The sequence below is a fragment of the Erythranthe guttata genome, chromosome 2 (genome assembly GCF_056151865.1).
Source record: "Erythranthe guttata isolate IM_541 chromosome 2, IM_541, whole genome shotgun sequence".
In the NCBI taxonomy this organism is placed as follows: domain Eukaryota; kingdom Viridiplantae; phylum Streptophyta; class Magnoliopsida; order Lamiales; family Phrymaceae; genus Erythranthe; species Erythranthe guttata.
This window is the reverse complement of record NC_142534.1, coordinates 3287692-3310936: the sequence shown is the minus strand read 5'-3', so window position 1 is coordinate 3310936 and position 23245 is coordinate 3287692. Positions and strand designations below refer to the sequence as shown.

Here is a 23245-nt window from a genome sequence, read left to right as displayed (position 1 = left end):
TTATATATATTCGTGAGAGATCATAACATTGTTCTTCATTTATATATATATTACTGCTGAATTCCTATTTTATCAAAATGTACGTAGTGTTCTTTCATTTCATGAGTCTATTGTTATACTATATATGCATGTATATATATATATATATATATATATACATACATGCATATATTACAATAAGTTGGGGAAGATAATTGCTGTATTACAGCCATGGACACACACACACACACCGCGGACACACATGTGTGTCTGTGTGTGCTTTCTTAAGCCCGAAACCAAAGCTTGGCACAAAAAAACTAAAACCATATTATATAACCAATATGGGTAAATACAAGAGAAGATTTTAAAGAAAAGACTGTAATTAATTAGAAACCAGTAATACTAAATTGCATAGATATAATTTATAAGCATAAAAGTTATAACAAATCTATATGTACAAAATTAATTAGATGGATTATCCAGAAATTAATTAGAACCCTAAATTGATTTCAAAACCTGGGTTTCTTCTTGTTGTTGTTGTTCAAATTAGGGCGAGTCCTTTTGTAGATTTCGACAAGCGATCCATACTTTCTCTTTCTTCTCGGCAAAGCCTCGAACTCCTCGTCGGAGAACTTCTCTTCATCAATAATTAAGGCGGACGCCGGTGATGCTTCCGCCGCCGCCGCGGCTCGAATGTTGTTCTCTTTCTCCGCCGCGAAATTTGGGCGAACTGCCGGAGAATCGTCGGCGGAACTGCGGCGGAGTTGGATTAGCTGCCTGATATGCCTAATTGGGCCAACCCAATGGGCCTACAAGTTATTTACCTACTGGGCCACGAGCCCAATATTGAAGACCAATATCACCGAGGCCCAAACACCTTCAAGTAAGGTTTGGGCCCAACAAAGCAAACCCAACCCAATAAACGACATATAAATAGAGGTTTTACTCATTTTATTAAGGTACGTCCTATTAACTGAGCAATACTATCAACTGTATTCTCTGGACTATTTCTATGATCAGCACGTCTGACTTGAGCGTCGGAGGGGTTTCCGCCGGATCAACCCCCGGCGTAGTTCACGTTTGTTCATTTCGCAGGTACCTCAGGATCATCAAGTTGTCAAGCTACTGATCTGCTTTGCTCTCCCAGTTCGTTTTCTACATCACCCTAGGTGAGCTATATTTTAGCATCATCATTTTGGCGCCGTCTGTGGGAACGATGCAAACCAGATCACGTAGCCAACAAGATCCTCCTGAGGCGTCTGCTCTGAGAGAAAATGACACAGCTAACGACCTCCCACCTCGTGGAGGCTCTGGCTTGCCACCTCCTCCACATCCCATGGATCCGCCTCGCGAGGTTCAGGTGATCCCCCCTCGGGACCCACCACTCGCCGATCCACCACTCCCTGCTCCTCGAATGGTTCAAATAACCGAGGATGCGCTTCAACGCATGATAGCAGAAGCTTCAACTCGCGCTGTCACAGAGGCCGTGACCCAATATATCGCCACGATGGGAGCAGATGCTCCCAACGCGATACCAGCACTTGCTCCACATGTGGAGCCACCTATGGCACCACCGCCATCGACTCCATGGGGGCTTACATCGCCCCCAAAATATTTCTTTCGCCAAGGGTTATCGACTCCCTGGGGGATTACATCTGCCCCCAAAATATTTCGCTCGCCAAAGGTTATCGACTCCCTGGGGCTTACATCGCCCCAAAAATATTTCGTTCGCCAAGGGTTATCGACTCCCTGGGGGCCTACATCTGCCCCCAAAATATTTCGTTCGCCAAGGGTTATCGACTCCCTGGGGGCTTACATCTGCCCCCAAAATATTTCGTTCGCCAAGGGTGATCGACTCCCTGGGGGTTCACATCGTCCCCAAAACATTTCATTTGTCATAGCAGGAGCCAACGCTCCTCCTCGTGAGGCCCCACTGGGTCCTAACATGATCAATTTCTACTTATTTCTCGAACGGTTCAGATAACCGAAGAAGACCTTCAGCGTATGATCACGGAAGATTGAACTCGTATTGCCACTGAATCAGTGGCACCATATATCGCCAAGGTTGGGCATCTCACCCCAGTGGTTTGTGATCGCCTCATCCTAAATGGGGGCTATCCCATCCTAAAGTTGGGCATCTCGTCTCAAGGGTGGTACATCCACTTACCTTTCAACCCCAAGGGGTTTCACATCCCATCAAGTGTTTCACGTCCCTACTTCAAAAACAGAAAAATGGTCTGACGCACACGCGCGAACCAATAGCATAACCGTGCGCATCCACCTAGAGCGCCTCATCCTACAGTGGGCAGTTATCCCCATCCCAAGGTTGAGCATCGTCCTTACCTTTCAACCCCAAGTGGGTTCACATCACATCTCAAGAGACGAGTATAATCTCCCTACTAAAAAAAAAAAAAAAAAAAAAAAAAAAAAATAGAACATCCCCATGGGGGTGCACATCCATCTCAAGGAACGAGGATATCTCCCTACTCAAAAAATAGAACATCCCCAAGGGGGTGCACATCCCATCTCAAGGAACGAGGATAATCTCCCTACTCAAAAAATAGAACATCCCCAAGGGGGTGCACATCCCATCTCAAGGAACGAGAATAATCTCCCTACTCAAAAAATAGAACATCCCCAATGGGGTGAACATCAACCACGTAAAAAAAAAAAAAGGGTAAAATCGCGCACGCGAGACCCCAGAAGAAGATGAAAAAAGAAAAAAAAAAAAAAAGAAGAAGAAAAAAGAAGAAGAAGAAAAAAGAAGAAGATGAAAAAGAAGAAGAAGAAAAAAGAAGAAGATGAAAAAGAAGAAGAAGAAAAAAGAAGATGAAAAAATACAAGAACAAGAAAAAAAGAGAGTAAAAGAAGAAGAATTAGAAGAAGAAAGAAAGAAGAAAGAAGAAGAATTAGAAGAAAAAAGAAAAACAAAAAAAAAAAAGGAGAGGAAAGGAGGCGCGCGCGCGCGTCAGCAAAAGCGCAAAAAAAAAAAAAAAAAAAAAAAAAAAAAAAGGTAGAAGAGGCGCGCGTGCACCGCACGCGCGCGTGGCAAACACGCGTGACGCGCGCGCGTGCACAGCACGCGCGCTTCAGCAAAAAAAAAAAAAAAAAAAAAAAAAAAAAGGAGAAGAGGCGCGCGTGCACCGCACGCGCGCGTGGACGACACGCGCCTGACGCGCGCGCGCTGACGCGCGCCTGCGTCAGCGTCAGAAAAAAAAAAAAAAAAAAAATTATTGGAGCGCGCGCGCGCGCTTTCCAAGGAGCCTTGGACTGCGTGCTCCCATCAAATCGCGCTCAACTTTCACCGTCCTCCACCAAATTGCGCGTAGATTTTGACTCGCTTCTCCAAATCGCTCGAGAATTTCAACACGCTCCATCACATTCCGCGAGCTCTTTAACGCACCTACTAAATACGTTCGTTATCAAATGGAAAATAAAAAAAAAATTATTTCTCCACCCCATGCCAACGATTAACGCAAGACAACAGCACCGATCTACTCTCAATACGAGACTTGGCTCCCACATCGTCTCGAGAGTGGGGGGCTTGCGAGACAACTCCCACGAGGAGCCAACTCCCTACGAAACCATAGCGAGTTAACTCCCACGAGGAGACTACTCGCTCTGTCCTATAACCCGTTGCGAGACAACTCCCACGAGGAGCCAACTCCCTCGGGTCTCAACGCCATAGCGAGATAACTCCCACGATGAGCAAACTCGCTCGGCCCTACACACTCGTTGCGAGACAACTCCCACGAGGATCCAACTCGCTCGGAACTACAACCCGTAGCGAGACAACTCCCACGAGGAGATAACTCGCTCCGTCCTACAACCCGCAGCGAGACAACTCCCACGAGGAGCCAACTCCCTCGGATCTACGAAACCATAGCGAGATAACTCCCACGAGGAGACCATTCACTGCGTCCTATAGCCCGTTGTGGGACAACTCCCACGAGGAGCTAACCCCATCTAGTCTCAAAACTACAGCGAGACAACTCCCACGAGGAGTCCACTCGCTCCATCCTACGACCCGCAGCGAGGAAACTCCCACGATGAGCCAACTCGCTCGGTCCTACGAACCCACAGCGAGATAACTCCTACGAGGAGACCACTCGCTCCATCCTACGACCCGCAGCGAGGAAACTCCCACGAGGAGCCAACTCGCTCGGTCCTACGAACCCACAGCGAGATAACTCCTATGAGGAGACCACTCGCTCCATCCTACGACCCGCAGCGAGGAAACTCCCACGAGGAGCCAACTCGCTCGGTCCTACGAACCCGCAGCGAGATAACTCCTACGAGGAGACCACTCGCTCCATCCTATGACCCGCAGCGAGATTACTCCCACGAGGAGCCAACTCGCTCGGTACCCCAACCCGCAGCGGGACAACTCCCACGAGGAGCTAACTCGCTCGATACTATAAATCCGTTGCAAGGCAACTCCCACGTGCAACCACCTCGCTCGATAATAAGACTCGCTGCGAAACAACTCCCACGAGGAGACAACTCGCTCAAAGCAACCTCAATCCACACGCGCCTAAATCGCGCATCATCCAATGCTCCTACAACTTCGCTGCAAGACAACTCTCTTGAAGATACAACTCGCTCGCAATGCACTACATAATCGCAAGCTCAAGTTAGCACGATTACAACCCTAGAAACACTTAGAGATATTATGAGAATCTATATAGCCTGGCCAGCTTGATTACTCAAAATTTATCTACTTGTTTTCGATGGGTCCTTCATTAAAACGTGGCCACGGTCCAAACATACTTACGACCCACGAGGTCTAACAAGGGGCACGATCCCCATAAAAAAAACTCTTGAGAGCCTGATCCCCTCCTCAAGTACATCACGCACAAGGCTATATGTAAACACATACAAGCAACGCGTCAAAACATTGACAATGTCGATAAATAACAACTCCCACGAGGAGAATACTAGCTCCGTGCTACTACATTATCACGAGACAACTCCCACGAGGAGATAACTCGATCAACTCTATTATCCCATGACGAGACAACTCCCACGAGGAGATTACTTGATCCGTGCTACCACATTATCGCGAAACAACTCCCACGAGGAGATAACTCGATCAACTATATTACCCCGCGACGAGACAACTCCCACGAGGAGACAATTCGCTACTACATCGTCGCGGGACAACACCGACGACTCAAATAACTTACATAGCGACAACTTAGTCGCGCTACGCGCCAATGCGCATTCACGCCCCTCCGACACACGCTCCAATGCATTTTCGCACACCATCAGGCCATATGCCAAAGAACAAACACTACAATTTTCACTCTCGACACGATTGAGAACCCATTTCGACATGGCCCCCACATCGACTCGAGAGTGGGGGGCTTAATGATATGCCTAATTGGGCCAACCCAATGGGCCTACAAGTTATTTACCTACTGGGCCACGAGCCCAATATTGAAGACCAATATCACCGAGGCCCAAACACCTTCAAGTAAGGTTTGGGCCCAACAAAGCAAACCCAACCCAATAAACGACATATAAATAGAGGTTTTACTCATTTTATTAAGGTACGTCCTATTAACTGAGCAATACTATCAACTGTATTCTCTGGACTATTTCTATGATCAGCACGTCTGACTTGAGCGTCGGAGGGGTTTCCGCCGGATCAACCCCCGGCGTAGTTCACGTTTGTTCATTTCGCAGGTACCTCAGGATCATCAAGTTGTCAAGCTACTGATCTGCTTTGCTCTCCCAGTTCGTTTTCTACATCACCCTAGGTGAGCTATATTTTAGCATCATCACTGCCAAACGGCGTCCATCTCGTGCTTCGTGAGTGTGGATTCTTCTTCCATCATCTGGGTTCTTCGTAATTATTTTCTCAATTCATTTTTTTTATTTTTTCCTGACTTGGACGTATATTTATAGAAGACGTCTGATCGGGAAAATGGAAATTAATTAATTAATTAATTAATTAATCAGGAATTTTATGACAAAGTAATCTATTCTTGTTCTTTATTTAAAATGACAATTTTACCCTCCTGAAAAGCTTTACCGGCGCCACGTGTTGAGAGGAGAAAATGGTAATTTTGTATTGTTGGTAATAAAACATTAAAATCACCGCCTTAATTTAAGACTTAATACGCAAGTCCGTCTCCTGATTCAAGTAGGAATTGAAATTTAAAAAAAATAAAAAAAAATTAAAAAATAAATAAAATTAGAAATTCAATTGTATGTTGTAACGTAGACTTGTGTAGAGCCCACTGACTATTTTGGGTCTTTAACTCACTATGGACCACCACAATTAGTCAATCCATTGCTATTGTACAATTTGACAAATATAATTTATTTTTTAATATAATTTTTATTTTGTTAGAGATGTATCTAAAAAACAAACAAACTATGATTTTTGAAATGTGCAACTTTTCGGAAATTGTTTTTTGCTTTAAATAATTTCTTGATACAATTACAAAAGCAAGTCAAATAGTTTATTAAGATAATTTTGATTTAGAATAATAAATTATATGAATGTATGATATATTTAGAAAATTTCATGTACTACAAACACAATATCATCTTGTTTTAAAAATTAAAATATTTTTATAACTTCTAAAAAGTATCTACGTAGTTGAAACGACACGAAAATCCGATCGGGTACTCGAAATTATATTTAAACAATACTATTGTCGTACAAAATGAATGTGAACGTGAGTTCTTTTTCGATATCTACTTCATTCTATTTCCTTTTCTCCAAATGTAATCTATTTTTCTCTTAGTTTTTAGTTGAATTTGATTTTTACTTTTGAGAAAAAAGAACAAAAAAAGAAAAGATTTTGCTTGATCCACTTCAATTTATTGCGTCACTAAATGGACTTTGGAACCAAGAAAATCTATACTTGCGTTTCAAGAAAATCTATAAATGGTTCATATATGCAAATCCACAAGTAACTCATTGAATTTGGATTTAAACCCCAAAGTCTGCAAAATCTTACCAAGTAATCCATATCGAAGAATGTAAGAACGCTATTAGTAATATTTTCTCGAGTCGGGCTTTGCTATAATGTTCCAATATTTCCGGAACTACGAAAAAAGAGAAGTAACTGTCGATATAAACTAGGAACCAGAAAGGAACCAAGTTTCAATTGGAAGCCAGACGAGAAAAAATGTTCAGCAAAAAATCACCTCATTTCTTGGACTCATAAAAAATGCTCCAAGTAAAATTTCAGCAAAATTGGATTAGATACGACTATACTTTTCATACAAGAATTTACACGTGCGCCTAGCCTGCAACGAACGAACAGGATGAAAAGATTAATTAGTGTGGGAAAAATAAAGCATCCTTGAGTTAAATATATATAATGCATGAAAACTTGATGCTAAGTAATAGCCAGAAGTGACATAATCGGATAACTTTTAATAACCCACCGGTTGAAATGAAGAACGAACAATGCACAACGGGACCCACCCGAATAAGAAAAATGGGCCGACCCGCCCAGAACCGAAACCCAACAGGTCAAACCCATTAGAGCCGCCACAATCACCAGTGACGAGAGAGCAGATATAACATCTGCAGATAGAGAAAAAAATCAGAAAGATGGTCCAATAATTGTTCTTTTAAAGTATGAGTAGAGAGTTGAAGAAAACCTCACAGCATAATAACTCTTTATCACATTTAGTGGAGAAAAGAAGCCACTGAATTGAGGCACCGCAATCCAGGCGAGTAGATCATTTAATTCCCCAAAATTAATTTTATGCCAACTGCAACAAAATGAGAATAATAAAACTACAGAACCTAACCAAAATAAAACTATCGTAAATTGGTGGATAAGAAAACCAATAAATCAACTCATTCTGCACGAAATTAACAGACTTTATACTTAGTTTTGAAGGAATGTGAATAATAACGAAAAAAGTGAAGCAGAGATTGTAATTTGTAACCATACTCGTCAAAATGATTAGCATCAATGGCAACAAAGCTTACTAATAGATTCTGAATGAAGTTTCTTAACATTATTTCTAGTCTCTAGAGCAACAATCGTTCTCTTTTTTTAAAACTCCTCGCAACTTAGAAACCGTGTTTATTAAATACATACAAAAAAACCCTCATAATCAAACCCGATATAGAAGCTGTCTTAATAAAGACATTTTGATAAATACAAACAGTTTAGTGTATGGCAATGTGAAGAAAATCAATGCACTAACCCTGTTAGAATGAAAAGAAGCACTTACACTTGTGTTGATTTTGCCAGCAAAATAAAGTCGGACAATTTTCGTGGGATAATTGTAAAACATCTGCATTAGTTAGAGCCTCTTCAGCAAATAATTCTATTTTTGTTTTTCTTTTTCTGTTTTTCAATTTAGCATTTCTCCTCCATTGCATTGAAAATGAGGGCACCTTCAGTGGTAACACAGTATCCACTCAGGAGACGGCATCTGTCATCAGTGGAGAGAGGTTGAATAAGAGACACCTTTCACTTTTCTGAGAGCTAATTTTGTGGCAGAAATAAATTTTATTGCAGAAAGAGAAAAAAGAAAATATAAGATATGTGTGTGTGTGTGTGTGTGTGTGTGTGTGTGTGTGTGTGTGCGTGTGTGTGCGTGCGTGCGTGCGTGTGTGTGTGTGTATACAAGGGTGCCTTATAATGAGACATAAAATATACTCCTATCTATGTTCAACTAGCACATGTTTGAATCGATACATAATGTGGTAACAGTTGTGAAAGTGCTACGTTTATGTAAGATAAATTACAAACCACATCACATACTACAGAGACAAATGCTTTTACAGCTCATGTTAGGAAATAGAAACAAAACTTTTCGATTCACACACACACACACACACACACACACACACACACACACACACACACACACTGGGGTTTCATCAAGAAAAAAATGAAGGGATTAAATTACCAGAAAACGAAAAAATAAACTGTAAATGCACCAAATGTTCATTATTGAAGATTCTGGTTTTCGTCCTGTATGATTCAATTACTGTATCACAACTTCTTATCCAATTCTCGTGATCCTACTCCTTTCACATATATGAGCCGCACAATAGAGACAAAATATCTTCGCACGCTTAAGCTAGACATAATAAATATTAGAAAACATCAACAAAGAAGGATGCAATAAAAAGAAAGGTCGAAAAACTAATTACCTCAAATTTGGCTGGCTCATCAATCCAATGATTTGCTCAATAGAATTTTTTCTGATGGAAGGGCCTTATACACAACCACTAAGTTCAAATCAAGCACATAGCAAGAGACAAATTCTTTTCCAACTAAACAGCCACCGTCACATTCATATTATTCCTAACGGGATTGCTTCTCTTCGACGACGACGAAACACTAAACAATGCCTTCTGCTCTATTTCATTCGCCTCACGCGCCATCCCGGCCTTTCTAAGGCAAGATATCAAAGAACTCATCGTAATATTATCAGGCACACAACCCACAGACAACATCTTGTTATACATTCCTATAGCTTCAAACATTCTCCCTTTCATACAGTGCCCCAAAATGAGAATGGTGAAAGTCATCTTATCGTGCACGCATCCTTTCGCCTCCATTTCCGCTACTATCGCATTCGCCTCGTCTACGTTGCCAGCCTTACAGTACCCGTCAATTAAAGGGTTGTAAACAAACGGCGGGGGTACAATATCTTCCCTCCACTTCAACTGATTCAACAAATCACGGGCCTCATTCAATCTGTTCTCTTTGCACAGAGCACTGATCAAAACGGAGAAAGTAAACACGTTAGGAGAAACCCTTTTCTCGTTCATTTCGTTCAAGAGATGAATCCCTTGTCCTAAATCTCCACATCTGCAATGACCGTCAATTAGAGAGGTGAATGTGACAACATCGGGTCGGAATCCAGTGGCGATCATTCTTGCATACATCTTCGATGCCGAAGCCACCTCACCCTTTTTACCGAAGCCATCAATAATAGCGTTAAAAGTAAACAAATTCGGTCTAATCCCATTATTAATCATTTCTTCGAAAAGAAATGCTGCAGCATCTGTTTTACCTAATTTGCAATATCCGGAAATAACCGATGTGTAAGTCACAACATCGGCTGAAAACTCTGATTGTGCTTTAATTTCTCTTAATAAATCCTCTGCTCTATCCACATTGCCGACTCTACACAACCCGTTAATAAGAGTGTTGTAGGTGACAAGATCGGGACTACAGCTAAAACTCCTCATAACATCGAAAAACTCGAAAGCCTTGTCGACTTTACTCGCGCGGCACAAACCGCGCATCACTATGTTAAAGCTACACGTATCGGGGCAAAAGCTTTTTAGCCTCAGTATGTGCGATTTAAAAAATAAAACTGCGTCGTCAATGCGGTTTTTATTCGTCAGCATGCTCAAGAAGTTGTTATATACAAAAGAACTAACTATTTCGTCTTTTTCGTTACAGTACTCAGCTCGTGCGATCAAAATTTCTTCGGCGATCCTAAATTTTCCAGCATTGGCGAATGACGAAACAACGAAATCCAAAACCGAGGTATCGGGCAAAAAACCATCAGATTTCATGTATTGGTAGACTAATTCAGCTGAATCGTGGCGCCCCATTTGGCAGAGGGATCTCAAGAGCAAATCGAAAGTGGGCTCGAGGTGAATTAGATTCAAACGGAGCCTCGAGCAATGGAAGAAGGTGAAAGCTAAATCGGGGTTATTGAATCTACTGTTTATGTGATACACTACGGCGAAAGCTACAGAGGGATTCAAATTCACCCGGAAATAATCGGTTTCGACGAAAGCGAGAGAAGGTGAGCGGCGAATGCAGAGAGTGCAGACGACTTTGACGAACCAGAGAGTGGACGAAGGAGAAGAAGGCGACGGCGGCGACGATGATTCTACGAGGGAGGAGCGACCATGGAAGAGAGATGCGAGGAAAACCTTGGAAATGGGAACCCTCGGAGCCCAAAATTGCATTATTGTCAATCAGTTATCGAAGACTGATTAGCGGCGGATGATAATGAATCGAGCTGGAATGAATTGGTGAGCGGCGCCGCCGTCTTCATGCCATTTTCGCCGGAATGAAATCGCGGCGGATTGGGAAAAATGGGTTGGGGGTTTTCGATGATTGAGAAGAATGTGGAAGATTATCGAATGGGGGTTTGATTGAGATTTGTGTTGTGTTCGTGTGAATCTTGTGGGGGGGTTTGGGGGAAGGGTTTGGCGATGGAGATGAATTAGGGTTGAGGGCGTCCGGCGAAAATGGTCACCCCAACAAAACACACAGTACTACACTCAGGTTTGTTTCTCTTGGGGCACAATGCCATAGAGAGAGGCTTAACAAAATAATAATAATAATAATAATAATAATAATAATAATAATAATAATAATATTAATAATATTAATAATAATAATAATAATATTATTATTATTATTATTATTATTATTATTATTATTATTATTATTATTATTTATTTATTTATTTCACCTTAATCAATAATTTCTTTATGTTTTTGGTAAATGAAAGAAAAATATTATGTATTACCAAATTATGGATTAACAAACTTAAAAACAATTAATAATTCATTGAACACATTTGTCATAGTGTTGTACTCACTTTTTTAGGAGAAAAAAGAAAACCTAGAATATGGATAGATTACTACTCACTATGGGTTAATTACTATAATTTAATTGGATATGCTAAAAATCCCACAAATATAATTTTATTAGTAATAAGAACATGCTATTTTATTAGTTGGATAAAAGTTAATCGTTTTTTATTGTATAAATATATGTTCACCTTTTTCTTAGATTCAAATCTTTTGGGCGGGTCCAATGTGAATAGGTCATGTGAACAGTCAATCGAGCGCCTAGGCCCGTTGAAATTTAATGTCTATTTTCATAATGAACAAGATTCGTTGTTGCTACCATAATCAATAGAAACAATCACCATAGATGTAAGAACCTCGGTGGAAAAAATTGTGATTTCCAGCGTTCGTGCATAACCGTGCTATATCGGTTTGGAGAAGTGGGGAACTGAAAGGGGATCTAACTCTTCAACTTACCCACTTCAACGTCTACGTTTCCTTATATATGAAGAATATAATTGGAGAATAACAGAATTGTGTCTTTCAAATACATATTGACATACGGCAGAAGGAAGACGAGGAAATTGTTCCAACTGTACATAAAGAGCTAGGTATCGGATTTGCATTTCCTTCAACTCCGGCGAGATACGGAAGGACAAAGATTACGAGAAGCAAGCGAGCATCGTATATTTCATGTAGCGCGTGAGAGAGAGAAGATAATGGATTTTCGGATTTGTTCGAAAGAGAGAGTAATATAGACATACCACTTAAAATTTGAATTTATGCTAAATTAAAATATGAAACATAAGGAATTTCACTAAGGCGCAAATTGGGGCTTTTTACTAATAAACCCCTGTGGGCTTGTTTTCCCTTTGTAATTTCACTAATATTTATTACTCATGGGCTTTTTTTCCCTTTGTAATTTCACTAATACTTATTACTTTGTGGGCTTTTTACAATCTCATGTGAGGTTATAGGACCCAAATCGAGACCGGGCTTGTTTATTTAATTCTAAAAAATAATAGGTTTCTTTTGTAATTACACTTTAACTTAAGGAGGTAGTTGTAATTTACCAAAAAACAAAAGAAAGCCAATTCAAAATGGAATTCTCTACTACCACTTTTCCTTCATCAGATATATTTCCAGTCCCTTTTGGCTCATTCCAGATCACCAACTTCTGTCGCATCTGAGGATGAAACAATACCATCGTGGAAAGGAAGCAAGAATCTTCTGAATTAGTAGAAAAGAGTATGGGAAGTAGCAAAACTTATGGCCTTGGGGTATTGTGCTTGTCGTTTTGCAGGGTGAACCGGTCCGCTTTTCACGTCGGCACTAATTCGAGAATGCTAGACCGGGTCAATTCCATATGACATTTGATACTTTAATGAATTAAATAATAAATAAAATAATATGGTCCGAATTATTTAGATTAAATCGGTATAAATTAATTAATTAATGGACCTGTACTACACATAAATACAAAACCCCCCTGCTATTATATTTTTTCCAAAATATGACGAAAATACCCCTTCTAAACCTATAAATATAAGGGTTTGTTTGAGCATTTTCCACTATATTTTTTTAACATTTTCGGTCAATTTTAATTGGGAAATTTTTATTTTTTTATTTTTTCCTTCAAAACATTTAATTACTTAGATTTTTTTTTTTTCTGAATAAAAAACTTTTATTTTTGTCATTTTGAATTTATTCATTTTTTTCTTAAATGTCTTCCGGTAGTTCAAATTATCAACAATAATAGGATTGTAAAGATGTTTGTAATCTTAGGATGTTTGAACTACCGGAAGACATTTAAGAAAAAAAATGAAGAAACTCAAAATGGCAAAAATAAAAGGTTGTATTTAGAAAATAAAAAAATGTAAGCAATTAGATGTTTTGGAGAAAAAAGTATAAATACCAAAATTTTCAACGTAAATTTGACTGAAAATGGTAAAATATATAGTGGAAAATGGCTCAATGTATATATATATATATATATATATATATATATATATATATATATATATATATATATATATATATATATATGCTTGAGTAGGGGTATTTTCGTCATATTTTGGGAAAAATGCAATGTGAGGGGGGTTTTTGTATTTATGTGTAGTACAGGGGGGTAAATGATACAAAATCCATAGGACAGGGGTGTTAGTTTTACAAATGTTGGACCAACAACAGAATAATACTCTAGTTAGACCTTTTGAAGGCCCTCTAATAACATATATGTTACTTTATTTTGGATTTATATTTTGGACCAATAATAATAATAATAATAATAATAATAATAATAATAATAATAATAATAATAATAATAATAATAATAATAATAATAATAATAATAATAGTTTATTTATCGAACTTTAATTGGCAATAGTCAACTCTTCTTATCACAACTAGGATCGGATTTTTTTCAAAGTCCTTTTGACTCAAATATGAGAGAAAGTGGAATCAATGCTTTGATTAAACTTCTTTTCAATATATGTGTGTTTGTGTATGTATATATGAATAATAATAGCAAAAATATATTTAATATATTTCATTCAACGTAGCATAGTATAAACTGCCTTTTTAAATCCTTATTTGATTAAAAACCTAAAAGTGTTTGTTTACCTAATGAAAGTTGGAACAAAATTTTTAATTTTATGGATTTTTTTTTAAATATTAATTTTCATTTTCACTTTTTTTCATTTTCCCTTTTCCTCGGATCAAAATATTACAATTAAAATAATTTGAGTGGTCTTAATTTCTTAAAATATTTTAAAAATTTATCAATCTACTAGAAAAATACTTATAAATTACATAATCTATTTATGTAAAACAATACATATATTTCGAAGTGCATAAATCATAAATGACATTTTCTTCACAAATTTGAAGTCCAGTATTTTTCAAAACTATAATGAATTTTTAATATTTTTTTCTTAAATTAATTTTTGCTATTTGAAAAAATTAAAAAAAAAATGTATTTCTTCCAATAATTCCAACAACTATATGGATTTTTAAAAATTAATTTATCGCATCATAAATCGGTTTGGAAATTTGGAATCAATTTTCTTTTTTCCTGTCATGTAACTTTTTTCTACTTACCGGTCACATGAAAATCCGGAGATGCATTTAAGATAAAAGATAAAATACAAAAATAAAAAAATTGAGCGAGTACCATCTCCTTTCTGTACTCTCGCTACCCGCCAGATTCCACCCGTTTGTCGCATCTTTCTTGTACCTTTTTCCCTCTTCGCTTTGTCCGCTCACGGTATAAATATATAATATATTATATTATATTTAATATTTATTTATGTATATATATATATATATGTGTGTGTATTTTCTCTCTCCTCAGTCATTTCACTTGTCAGACTTTTGGAGAAGGAAAGTGCAATTTTTTGCAGTCGGAGAAAAAAAATTCTGATCGGAATTCTGATAAAATCGGCGGAATTGACAAATTCTCAGAGCGAGCGATGGCGTCTTCGAAGGTGATGGCTTCAACGTCACCGCCCAATAGGGATCATCCACGTCAGCCTTCGCCCTCCCGATTAAATCTCCACTCCGATCAGAGCCGGGGTTTGGGCTCCATGAACATCGACGATATCCTCAGGAACATCTACTCCGATTCCGAGTCAATCGTCCTCGAGGACAGCAGCGCCGCCGCGAATGGGGAATCGTCGATGACTCTGGAGGATTTCCTGGCCAAGGCTGGCGCGGTGGATGAGGATGAAGTTAGGGTTTCGGCCGCGGCTGCGACGCCTCCGCCGCCGCCGCCGACGATGGGTGGCTTCGGAATGGATGCGGCGGATATGGTTCACGCTGCTGGGGTTCCGGCGGTTCATTATTCACCGGCGATGGGCGTCCCCGGTGGCGGATATGGAGTGGATTTCGCTGATGGAACGGCGGCGGTTACCGGCGGCGGCGGAAGGGGGAAGAGAAAGGCGGCCGCCGGAGAGGAGTTTCCGATCGACAAGGCCACGCAGCAAAAGCAGAAGAGAATGATAAAAAATAGAGAGTCAGCTGCTAGGTCCAGGGAGCGTAAGCAGGTAATCTTTCTTCATCAATCAATTCAATTCAATTCAATTCAATCCCAATTTTTTCTACATATTTTATTCATAAAATCAAATCTAAATTTTCACTGTTATTTCCTTAAAAGGCTTATACAGTGGAGTTGGAGACACTGGTCACACAACTGGAGGAGGAAAATGCTAAGCTTTTGGAAGAAGAGGTGCCCTTGTTTCTATTTATATTTTTTTTTTTTTTTTGCATATTTTTTGAATTTCGAAATTGGTTGAATAGTCTCTTAAATGAAATTGTTATCTGATTTTTATGATAATTTACGTCGGCTAAATTATGTGTTCTTGAAGAAAATATTTCTGATTGATGGTTGAGAATCGAGATACAGGAGTCGTAATTGTGAATTTTCAAGATTGTGTCGATTCCCAATTACTGTAAGATTACCAACTGAATATTTCTGATACCGATGTGCTAAGACTAGCTACGGCATTTTATTAAGAACGAACGATTTTTTTTATATGTATGTTTCTCTTATTAAGAACTCGTGTAACGTGTAACGTGTCTGTTCTTTGACTGAAATTATTCGACAAACGAGGGCTTTACATTGAATCAATAGACGTTTCGAAATGCTCGACAAATTTAAAACGAAGATGAGTGAATATGTCTTTCTTTCCCTTTGCACAAATAACTTCTCGGCTATCTAACTTTTCGTCATCATTTCTAAAAGCATACTGTCTTGTAACTATCTTGTATTGTTTGTCATGTTTCTTGAAGGTTCTAACTTAAAATCTTCGTCTGCAGGCTGAATTGAACAAGGAAAGATACAAGCAGGTATGATTTCGTTGAAGTTACTAACTTGCAAATATTAATCCTTTTTTTCTGAGCATATATGATTTCTATTAGGCTGCGATAGTCAACTGGTTGTTCTGTTTCTACTTTTCAATTCTATTAGCTCAACTTTTACTCTGTACAATTTCGAGATACCTGTTCGATGCAAATAGCTGTCTTTGGTTTCAAGGCATAAATGACGGGTTTTTTTTCTTTGAGGGATAAAATTAAAACTTGGACCTGTGCTGTATGCAAATGTCGAGAATCTATCCATAGCAATTTTTCCATGTTTTTTTTTCAGTTTTTTTCTACCAATTTGATCGAGTCTATGTATTTCCTCACAATAATTGAGGCGAAACCTATATCTATACTCCGATCTAGACATGAGAATGTGAATCCTATTAGTTAGACACGATATCCATGCAATTACTCAAGTACACTACACGCAAAAAAAAAGGGTTTTAATTTATCCTTCTTTTTTTTTTGAAATTTATTCTCGTGCAGCTTATGGAGAACCTAATTCCAGTGGTGGAGAGACGAAAACCAAAACCTCCGAGAGTAATAAGGAGAGTGCAGTCCATGGAATGGTAGGTTTATCTCTATGCATGATCGTAGTAATGTCGCGAGAAGACGTTCTGGCATGGACTCGTTTCGTATCTGCATGATAGTGTAACTAACTACAAGATGTTGTTTTATATATTTCTTTATTTATATATAAAAAATAATAAGTTGTAATGTAGCTATTCGGACATGTAATAACTCTATATAACCCAAAAAAAAAAAACAAAGACTTTGACAATTTGTATGGATGCCTCCTATGCAAATACACAGCTAGACTTTGTACTGTACATTTCATGCTTGTAGTTTCTTGTGCTGGTGGTGTATGTAATTATTACTTTAATTATTATTATATTTTTTTTAAGTTATTAGTTTTATTTTAATGAAAGTATGCTGTAAGTTTTGTGACAAGAAATCCAATTCATTTAATTTTTAGATTCAAAAAATGCAGAAAAGGTCAGCAGGTAGGTGCTAGGGATTTAATCACACAACCATATTAGATATTATTTTTGTCTATGCATTAAATAAATCATAATATTTCTGTCAATAATAATTAATACATGTGGCCAACAAAATATTGATGTACCACAACATTATTGTTTCTTGTGTCTGCTCTTTTTCAATTAATGTTAACCTTAATTTGGTAGTATAGAAACTCATTAATTTAATACTCCCAAATTATTTATGATAATGCAAAACTATATGATCAAGTTCAACAATTTAATAATTAAATCTATTAGTGACAATTTAAATTTAATTTGTTAAGTTAAATTTCAAATCCTGTAGCAATTAAAGATGAAACAAGAACAATTTAAATTTAGAGAGAACAAACCAATAAAAATTACACCAATTGTTTTTTTTTTCCAAGGATGGAAAAATATACAATAATTTTGAACTACATCCATCAAATTAAATACCTGTTTCTTTTATGAACTTCTTCAGTCAACAAGCATATAATAATATCTTTTTCTTTTCTTTTTTTTTTTTTCTCTCTTATTCACAAGCCAATTTAGTGTCGAAGCTGCTCAAGCAAATAGCAAACGCCTGGAAAGCCGACAAAGGGTACCGATAATCCATCGTAAACATATCCTTACCAACCTTACCGAATTGCAGAATAATTTTATCGTGATCCGATCCAGTTGTCGGTTGTGACCCACCCGCCGCCACTGCAGCCGCCGCCGGAGGCGGCGGCGGCCCACCACCACCACCACCGGTCGCCGCTGCCGCCTGCGTGGCGGCGGCAGATGCGGCAATCAATTGAAAATTCTTAACCGAAGCAACGGTAACCCTACCACGAAAATTCAAGCACCAGCACTGCAGCTGCTCGTGCCAGCGTGGCGCCTTGTTCTTCAAAACCAATGGCCTCGATTTATTACTGTCCTCGCTGGACGATTGGGCGATGTCATCGGCAAATCGGGCGCTGCTGAATTCGAGTGATTTCGAGAAGGAGATGCTACGGAATGAATCTTCAAGATTCCTCGGGAGGAGCTCCGGTTGTCCGGGGACCACCCCACCGGGGTCCAGTGAGGATGCGGGGATTGAGTGCATTAGGCAGTGCATTCTGCGCGGGCCCCGCGTGCCGAGCACGTTTAATTCGTATGCGATTTGGGCTATGTTGTAGCTGCCGTTGGGTACTTTGGGGGACACTTTCTTGGAATAGAATCTTCGGCTCGTTTTGCCAGGCGGCGGTGCAATTTGCGCGGAGCAAGCGTGTGGTGGTTGCGTGTCGTATATTATAAACTTTGTACCAAGAAAATTTGATCTGCAATTTTTTTTAAATTTCAAATTTATTAATAAACTCCCAATTAGCCAAAGATTAGAGCTTTTTTTTTTCTATAATTGCGGGACGGCTTGAAAAGTTATTGGACTAATGATATTTAGTTAATCGTGGAAAATTTTACCCGACTAAATGAGGACTAAAATGAATGAAAATATGCGACATAGAGTAATTAGTTTTACCTTAGTTTCCCGATGTAAGTGCTACTGGATCGGGAAATGTTGTCGGCATCCATCGAGATAACGTACTCCGTACAAGTAGTTCTACGAGTCCTTTTGGCTGAGAGTAGGAATTTCCCATTCTCAACTAGCAATGCTGCAAAAAAAAAATCGAGCAACTACAATGTGATCGACCGCACTCGTTGAAATACGAAAAGAAAAAAAAGAAAAGCATTCACACCACACAAGACACTCACCAGGACTAAGGCACAAAAATAGATGGTACGTCAAATTAGATTTATCCCTTTTAATGAAGCATTGAATCGTTCCATCACGAGACCCTGGCTGTATAGTAAAACAACAAAAAAAACCGATACAAGTTAAAAATCAATATCAAAAGTTATCGTACAAAAGGGCAAAATAGTCCAACGCAATAATCACCTGCTTCAAAGAAACCGGAAATGTGATTTTCCCGCAAATTTCGGGATTCTTGACAATCTCTTTACACATGCTCCTCCACGACCGGCAAACGGCGGCACATGCAACAACGTGTTTACGAGCTGGCCAAGTGTTTTCGCTCTCTTCCAATCTTTTTATTACATCGAAGAGCAGCTCGGGTGGGAGATTAGCCCATTGGCTATTCTGGATTATGATTGGCTGATGATCGTTTAATTCGTGGAAAGAGCCGTGCGATTTTCCCCTGTGGTGATTGTGGCCTTGCACCCTCACGTCGAAACTACTCCTACGTGATAAGCTACCGAAACTGTCTCGTATATCTCTTGCTATACTTCGGAACGACATTTGAAAAAAAAACCCTTCGAAAGTCTCGAGTAGGGATTTTCTTGAATAATTTATCGGGATGCTTGTGGTGTTGATTTAACTGTAAACGAGGGAAAAAAGAGACGGGCTTTGGAAATAAACGAGAAAAGGGGTAATCGAATTAGCTACAAAAATGCATTAGCTTTAATTTATACAGTAAGAACACATTAATAGACATAATGCAGAGATTAATCTTGGTAAGTAATCAGCCCCACTAAAGATTTAATCTTAATTGCAATAAGCACCCTGAAAATCAAGATTTTACACACAGAAACACCAGCAAATCACACACACACACACACACACACACACACACACACACACACACATATACACATATAGCTAAAAATGATAACTTGGGCATGTTTTCCCTGTGTGTATGCAAAGTAAACCCTAAATTAGAAATCAACACAAAATAAATCACAGCCCATTCTTACAAGAAACAAATCTAGCCGGAAACAGAGGAGTTAGTAGCAAACCTGCAAGAAAAAAGTCTGTAGTAAAGAACAGAAGCTCTTACAAGTTCTTCAGAGATCTGCAAGAATCACAACAAATTTAATCTCTTTCAAAAATCAAGTCTTGAAATTGAAAAAAAAAAAAAAAAACCCAGAAAAATAAGACAGTCTGAAACTGGACCGACAAGATTTCAACTTTTCCTATGCAAAAAGAATTGAAGTATAGGGTTTCTTGAAAAAGGGATTAAAGAATTAAACGAATGATGTATGAAATGCGAAATGAAATGGGATCAGAGATCTGTACCTTCCTTAGATGCAAAAAAAAAAAGAAACGAAATCTTCAAAAGAAAAAACCCAAGTCCACGGTGTGTAAGTATATGTGTATGTATATACCATTAACCACACACAAAGATAAAATTCAGACAAACCCTTTTTTAATTTTCAGACAGAGAAGCAGCAGATCAAGAAACAGAAAAAAAAGTGGGTCAGACCTAAGAAGCAACTACTGTGTTTCACTTTCTCTCACATACATAGAGAGAGAGAGAGAGAGGGTTTCTTCCGGACTCAAAAATGGGTTTCAATCTGGTTCAAGAACCAGAGAGAGAGAGAGAGAGAGAGAGGAGAGAGAAGGTTGAGGAGGTGGTGGGGGGTGGAAACAGAATTAACAAAAGATAAAAAATTGAATTGAAATTAGTGGAGAAAAAACTAAATAGCAAAAAAAGGGGAAGAAAGTCTAAATTGAATAGTTTATGATTGTTGTGTTGTTGTTTGTGTTGATTATTACTTTGTGCCTAGAAAGAAAAAAAGAAATGAGGTTTATTTATATATTGTCCACTATGTGACCAAAAACCAGGCAAGCTATGAAGAAAGCAACTGCCCAACACCAACATGGGTATTTCTTGACTTTTTCAATTTTGATTTTCCTTTTTTTATCCAATTTTTAATTTATTTATTAATTTGTGGGTGCAAAATGAGGTCATTTTGACTTGGGCTATAGGAGATTAGTTGAGCTAAAGCTTAAATTATGGGAAGGTTTATCACTCTTTTGGTAAGTTCATCACTCTTTTCTTGAATCTTGATTAGTTCAAGAATCAAGTGGAAAAGTTTTGATTTTTTTTTTTTTTTTTTTTTCTTTCAATTGTTGATACATAAGGTAATACAAGAAGATAATATGTTTGGTTGAAATTTGGGGTGTGTTTTGATTTTATTTTAGGAGAATTGTTACTCTAGGGGGAAACAAAATTGAGAATAAAAACGGTGTTTTATCATTTTTTATGGGTTTAAGATAGACTGGTCACTGACAAATTTATAGTATGATATAACATTCACGGGTCAAAACTCATTATAGTTTAAACGTGCTATTTTTTTTTTAATAATTTATAAATTTTACACTAAACTATTTAGAAATTAAAACGAATGACTAAGAGTAAAATCTTAAATTGAAACAAACGTAAACAACATCGATGACAAAATGTCAAGAATAAAAACAAAATTAACACATTTTAACCGATTAAAAAGAGTAATTAAATTCAAAATTTTATAAGATAAGATTTAAAATAAAATAGATAACTATAAATAAAACAAGACGATGTTGTCGTTATAGATATAAGTTTTGACATGTAAGAGATACTCTATTCATGCATGTACTATATGTTATTAATTTATTATACTACATAATATAAACAAAACGACGTCGTTATGTATGGCAGAGAATGACAAGTTTCACGAGTATTAAAAAAAATCAAACCATCTTAGATCCAAACCCGATGATCTTCTCAATTTCAGGACACAATCATATCGATAGATCTATCCATCCGATCCCAGATGAATGGTTTTTATCCGATTTAACGTGTTAATGGGTCCGACTTTAACGGGTTAATGGGTCCGACTCACCCGACAAATCTTATTCATATTTATAATTTTGTTTTATGTGATATAATTTGGAAATTAATAATAACAATTTGCTAATAACATGGCTTATATAAATTTGAGTTGACTAAGGTATATTCTAAACATAAATTCAACTGTATATATTTGTCTTATCCACTCATTTTCCTATGTGCTAATTAATGCCTAATACCTCTTCCACAACAATAATCACTGCAATAAATTTTAATTACAAATATAATTAAATCAGAAAACGACTATTTAATTATGATAATTTGTAATTTTCTCAAAGGAGCTGTGTGAGTTTAAGAACTTCACCTAAGTCAAACTACCTAAGAAAAAAACCGTTGACTAATCTGCTGATGATCAAGTGACAGCAATTTTCAAAAAAATTATAATTATAAGCGTCATTAATCTAATTTAATTACCAATTTGTCATCTCTCATTAACTAATTTAATTACCAATTCAATACCAATTTGTCATCTGGACCCATTAAAGCCCATCCGATGCTGTCTATTTCAATTTTATTAGTTGGATTCTCTTTGTTTTCTTCTCTCAAATGTCATTTTTTTTCCATTTTTATATCATGAAAATATCACAATAAATCTTCATAAAGATCAATTGTGATGTCGCGTTTTATTATAGTCGATTTATTTATTAAAATACACAGTACAATTAAATCTCTATAAATTAATACGGTTGGAACTAACCAAATTCTATTAATTTAATGAAATATTTTTTAGCACATTGTCTTTGAGTCGGGACCGAATATTCTATCATTTAAACGAGATTATTAATTTATCGATGTTCTATTGTACGTTTTTTCTTTCTTGAAATTGGACTTACAGTTGCAATATGACATATTTCAAAGATAGAAACCGTGTTATCGTTGTAGTATTCTTTGGCGGTGTTTGTAAAAGTTTTAGAAATAACTTATAATAATTTTTTGGCTTATACTAATCTGTATTTATATGTTTTATTCCCTATTCTGAAAATTGAGAGCGTCTGTAATTGTTCTTGTAAGTAACTAATTTGGAAATTGATATGTTTGAAACATACATTTCAATTTTTAATTTGTTTTTAGAAATATCTCAAATAAAAATAACAACGATTCAAATATTTAATGCAAATTTGAAGCTGAAAAAAGTTGTTCAGTATACATTTTTCATATTTTAGATTAAAGTAGAAAAGAAAGCTATTTTGCAAACACGAAAAATAGATTACGAGCAAAGA

At 37.5% G+C, this 23245-nt stretch overlaps 3 protein-coding genes across 9 annotated transcripts; 1 reads left to right on the top strand and 2 right to left on the bottom strand.

The window, feature by feature from the left end:
- Positions 1-6857: 6857 nt before the first annotated feature.
- On the bottom strand, positions 6858-11252 carry LOC105949677 (uncharacterized). Of its 5 annotated transcripts, none has more exons than XM_088824896.1 (5): positions 9122-11252; positions 8191-8447; positions 7606-7719; positions 7387-7528; positions 6858-7245 (listed from the first exon to the last, which is right to left on the bottom strand). In XM_088824896.1, the coding sequence occupies exon 1, from the start codon at positions 10901-10903 to the stop codon at positions 9245-9247; it is 1659 nt and encodes a 552-aa protein (XP_088681022.1). In that variant the 5' UTR covers positions 10904-11252; the 3' UTR covers positions 6858-7245; positions 7387-7528; positions 7606-7719; positions 8191-8447; positions 9122-9244. The 5 variants fall into 5 exon arrangements, with proteins under 5 accessions (XP_088681022.1, XP_012828448.2, XP_088681027.1 ...); XM_012972994.2 differs by having other exon boundaries at positions 8191-8394; XM_088824901.1 differs by having other exon boundaries at positions 7427-7528; positions 8191-8394.
- Positions 11253-14847: 3595 nt separating this feature from the next.
- On the top strand, positions 14848-17286 carry LOC105949613 (G-box-binding factor 4). Its single transcript, XM_012972919.2, has 4 exons — positions 14848-15558; positions 15669-15740; positions 16331-16360; positions 16862-17286. Exons 1-4 carry the CDS (start codon positions 14986-14988, stop codon positions 16946-16948), a joined length of 762 nt encoding a protein of 253 aa, XP_012828373.2. The 5' UTR covers positions 14848-14985; the 3' UTR covers positions 16949-17286.
- A 445-nt stretch (positions 17287-17731) lies between these two features.
- Positions 17732-20986, bottom strand: LOC105949612 (tubby-like F-box protein 8). 3 transcript variants are annotated; one of them, XM_012972918.2, is made up of 6 exons: positions 20429-20986; positions 20149-20204; positions 19292-19730; positions 19108-19195; positions 18875-19007; positions 17732-18677 (listed from the first exon to the last, which is right to left on the bottom strand). In XM_012972918.2, the coding sequence occupies exons 3-6, from the start codon at positions 19649-19651 to the stop codon at positions 17909-17911; spliced, it is 1350 nt and encodes a 449-aa protein (XP_012828372.2). In that variant the 5' UTR covers positions 19652-19730; positions 20149-20204; positions 20429-20986; the 3' UTR covers positions 17732-17908. The 3 variants fall into 3 exon arrangements, with proteins under 3 accessions (XP_012828372.2, XP_088681041.1, XP_088681044.1); XM_088824915.1 differs by having other exon boundaries at positions 19292-19757; positions 20429-20917; XM_088824918.1 differs by having other exon boundaries at positions 20616-20690.
- Between the last annotated feature and the right edge of the window lie 2259 nt (positions 20987-23245).

What these genes read in the sequence shown, in the direction of transcription:
- LOC105949677 (XM_088824896.1), bottom strand. Translation starts at nt 10,903, where the DNA reads ATGCAATTTTGGGCTCCGAGGGTTCCCATTTCCAAGGTTTTCCTCGCA.
- LOC105949612 (XM_012972918.2), bottom strand. Translation starts at nt 19,651, where the DNA reads ATGTCGTTCCGAAGTATAGCAAGAGATATACGAGACAGTTTCGGTAGC. An exon ending in TTCCGGTTTCTTTGAAGCAG is followed by an intron (nt 19,196 to 19,291) that starts GTGATTATTGCG and finishes TTTACTATACAG; the next exon opens with CCAGGGTCTCGTGATGGAAC. An exon ending in ACTTACATCGGGAAACTAAG is followed by an intron (nt 18,678 to 18,874) that starts GTAAAACTAATT and finishes AAAAAATTGCAG; the next exon opens with ATCAAATTTTCTTGGTACAA.
- LOC105949613 (XM_012972919.2), top strand. Translation starts at nt 14,986, where the DNA reads ATGGCGTCTTCGAAGGTGATGGCTTCAACGTCACCGCCCAATAGGGAT. An exon ending in GGTCCAGGGAGCGTAAGCAG is followed by an intron (nt 15,559 to 15,668) that starts GTAATCTTTCTT and finishes TTTCCTTAAAAG; the next exon opens with GCTTATACAGTGGAGTTGGA. An exon ending in ACAAGGAAAGATACAAGCAG is followed by an intron (nt 16,361 to 16,861) that starts GTATGATTTCGT and finishes ATTCTCGTGCAG; the next exon opens with CTTATGGAGAACCTAATTCC.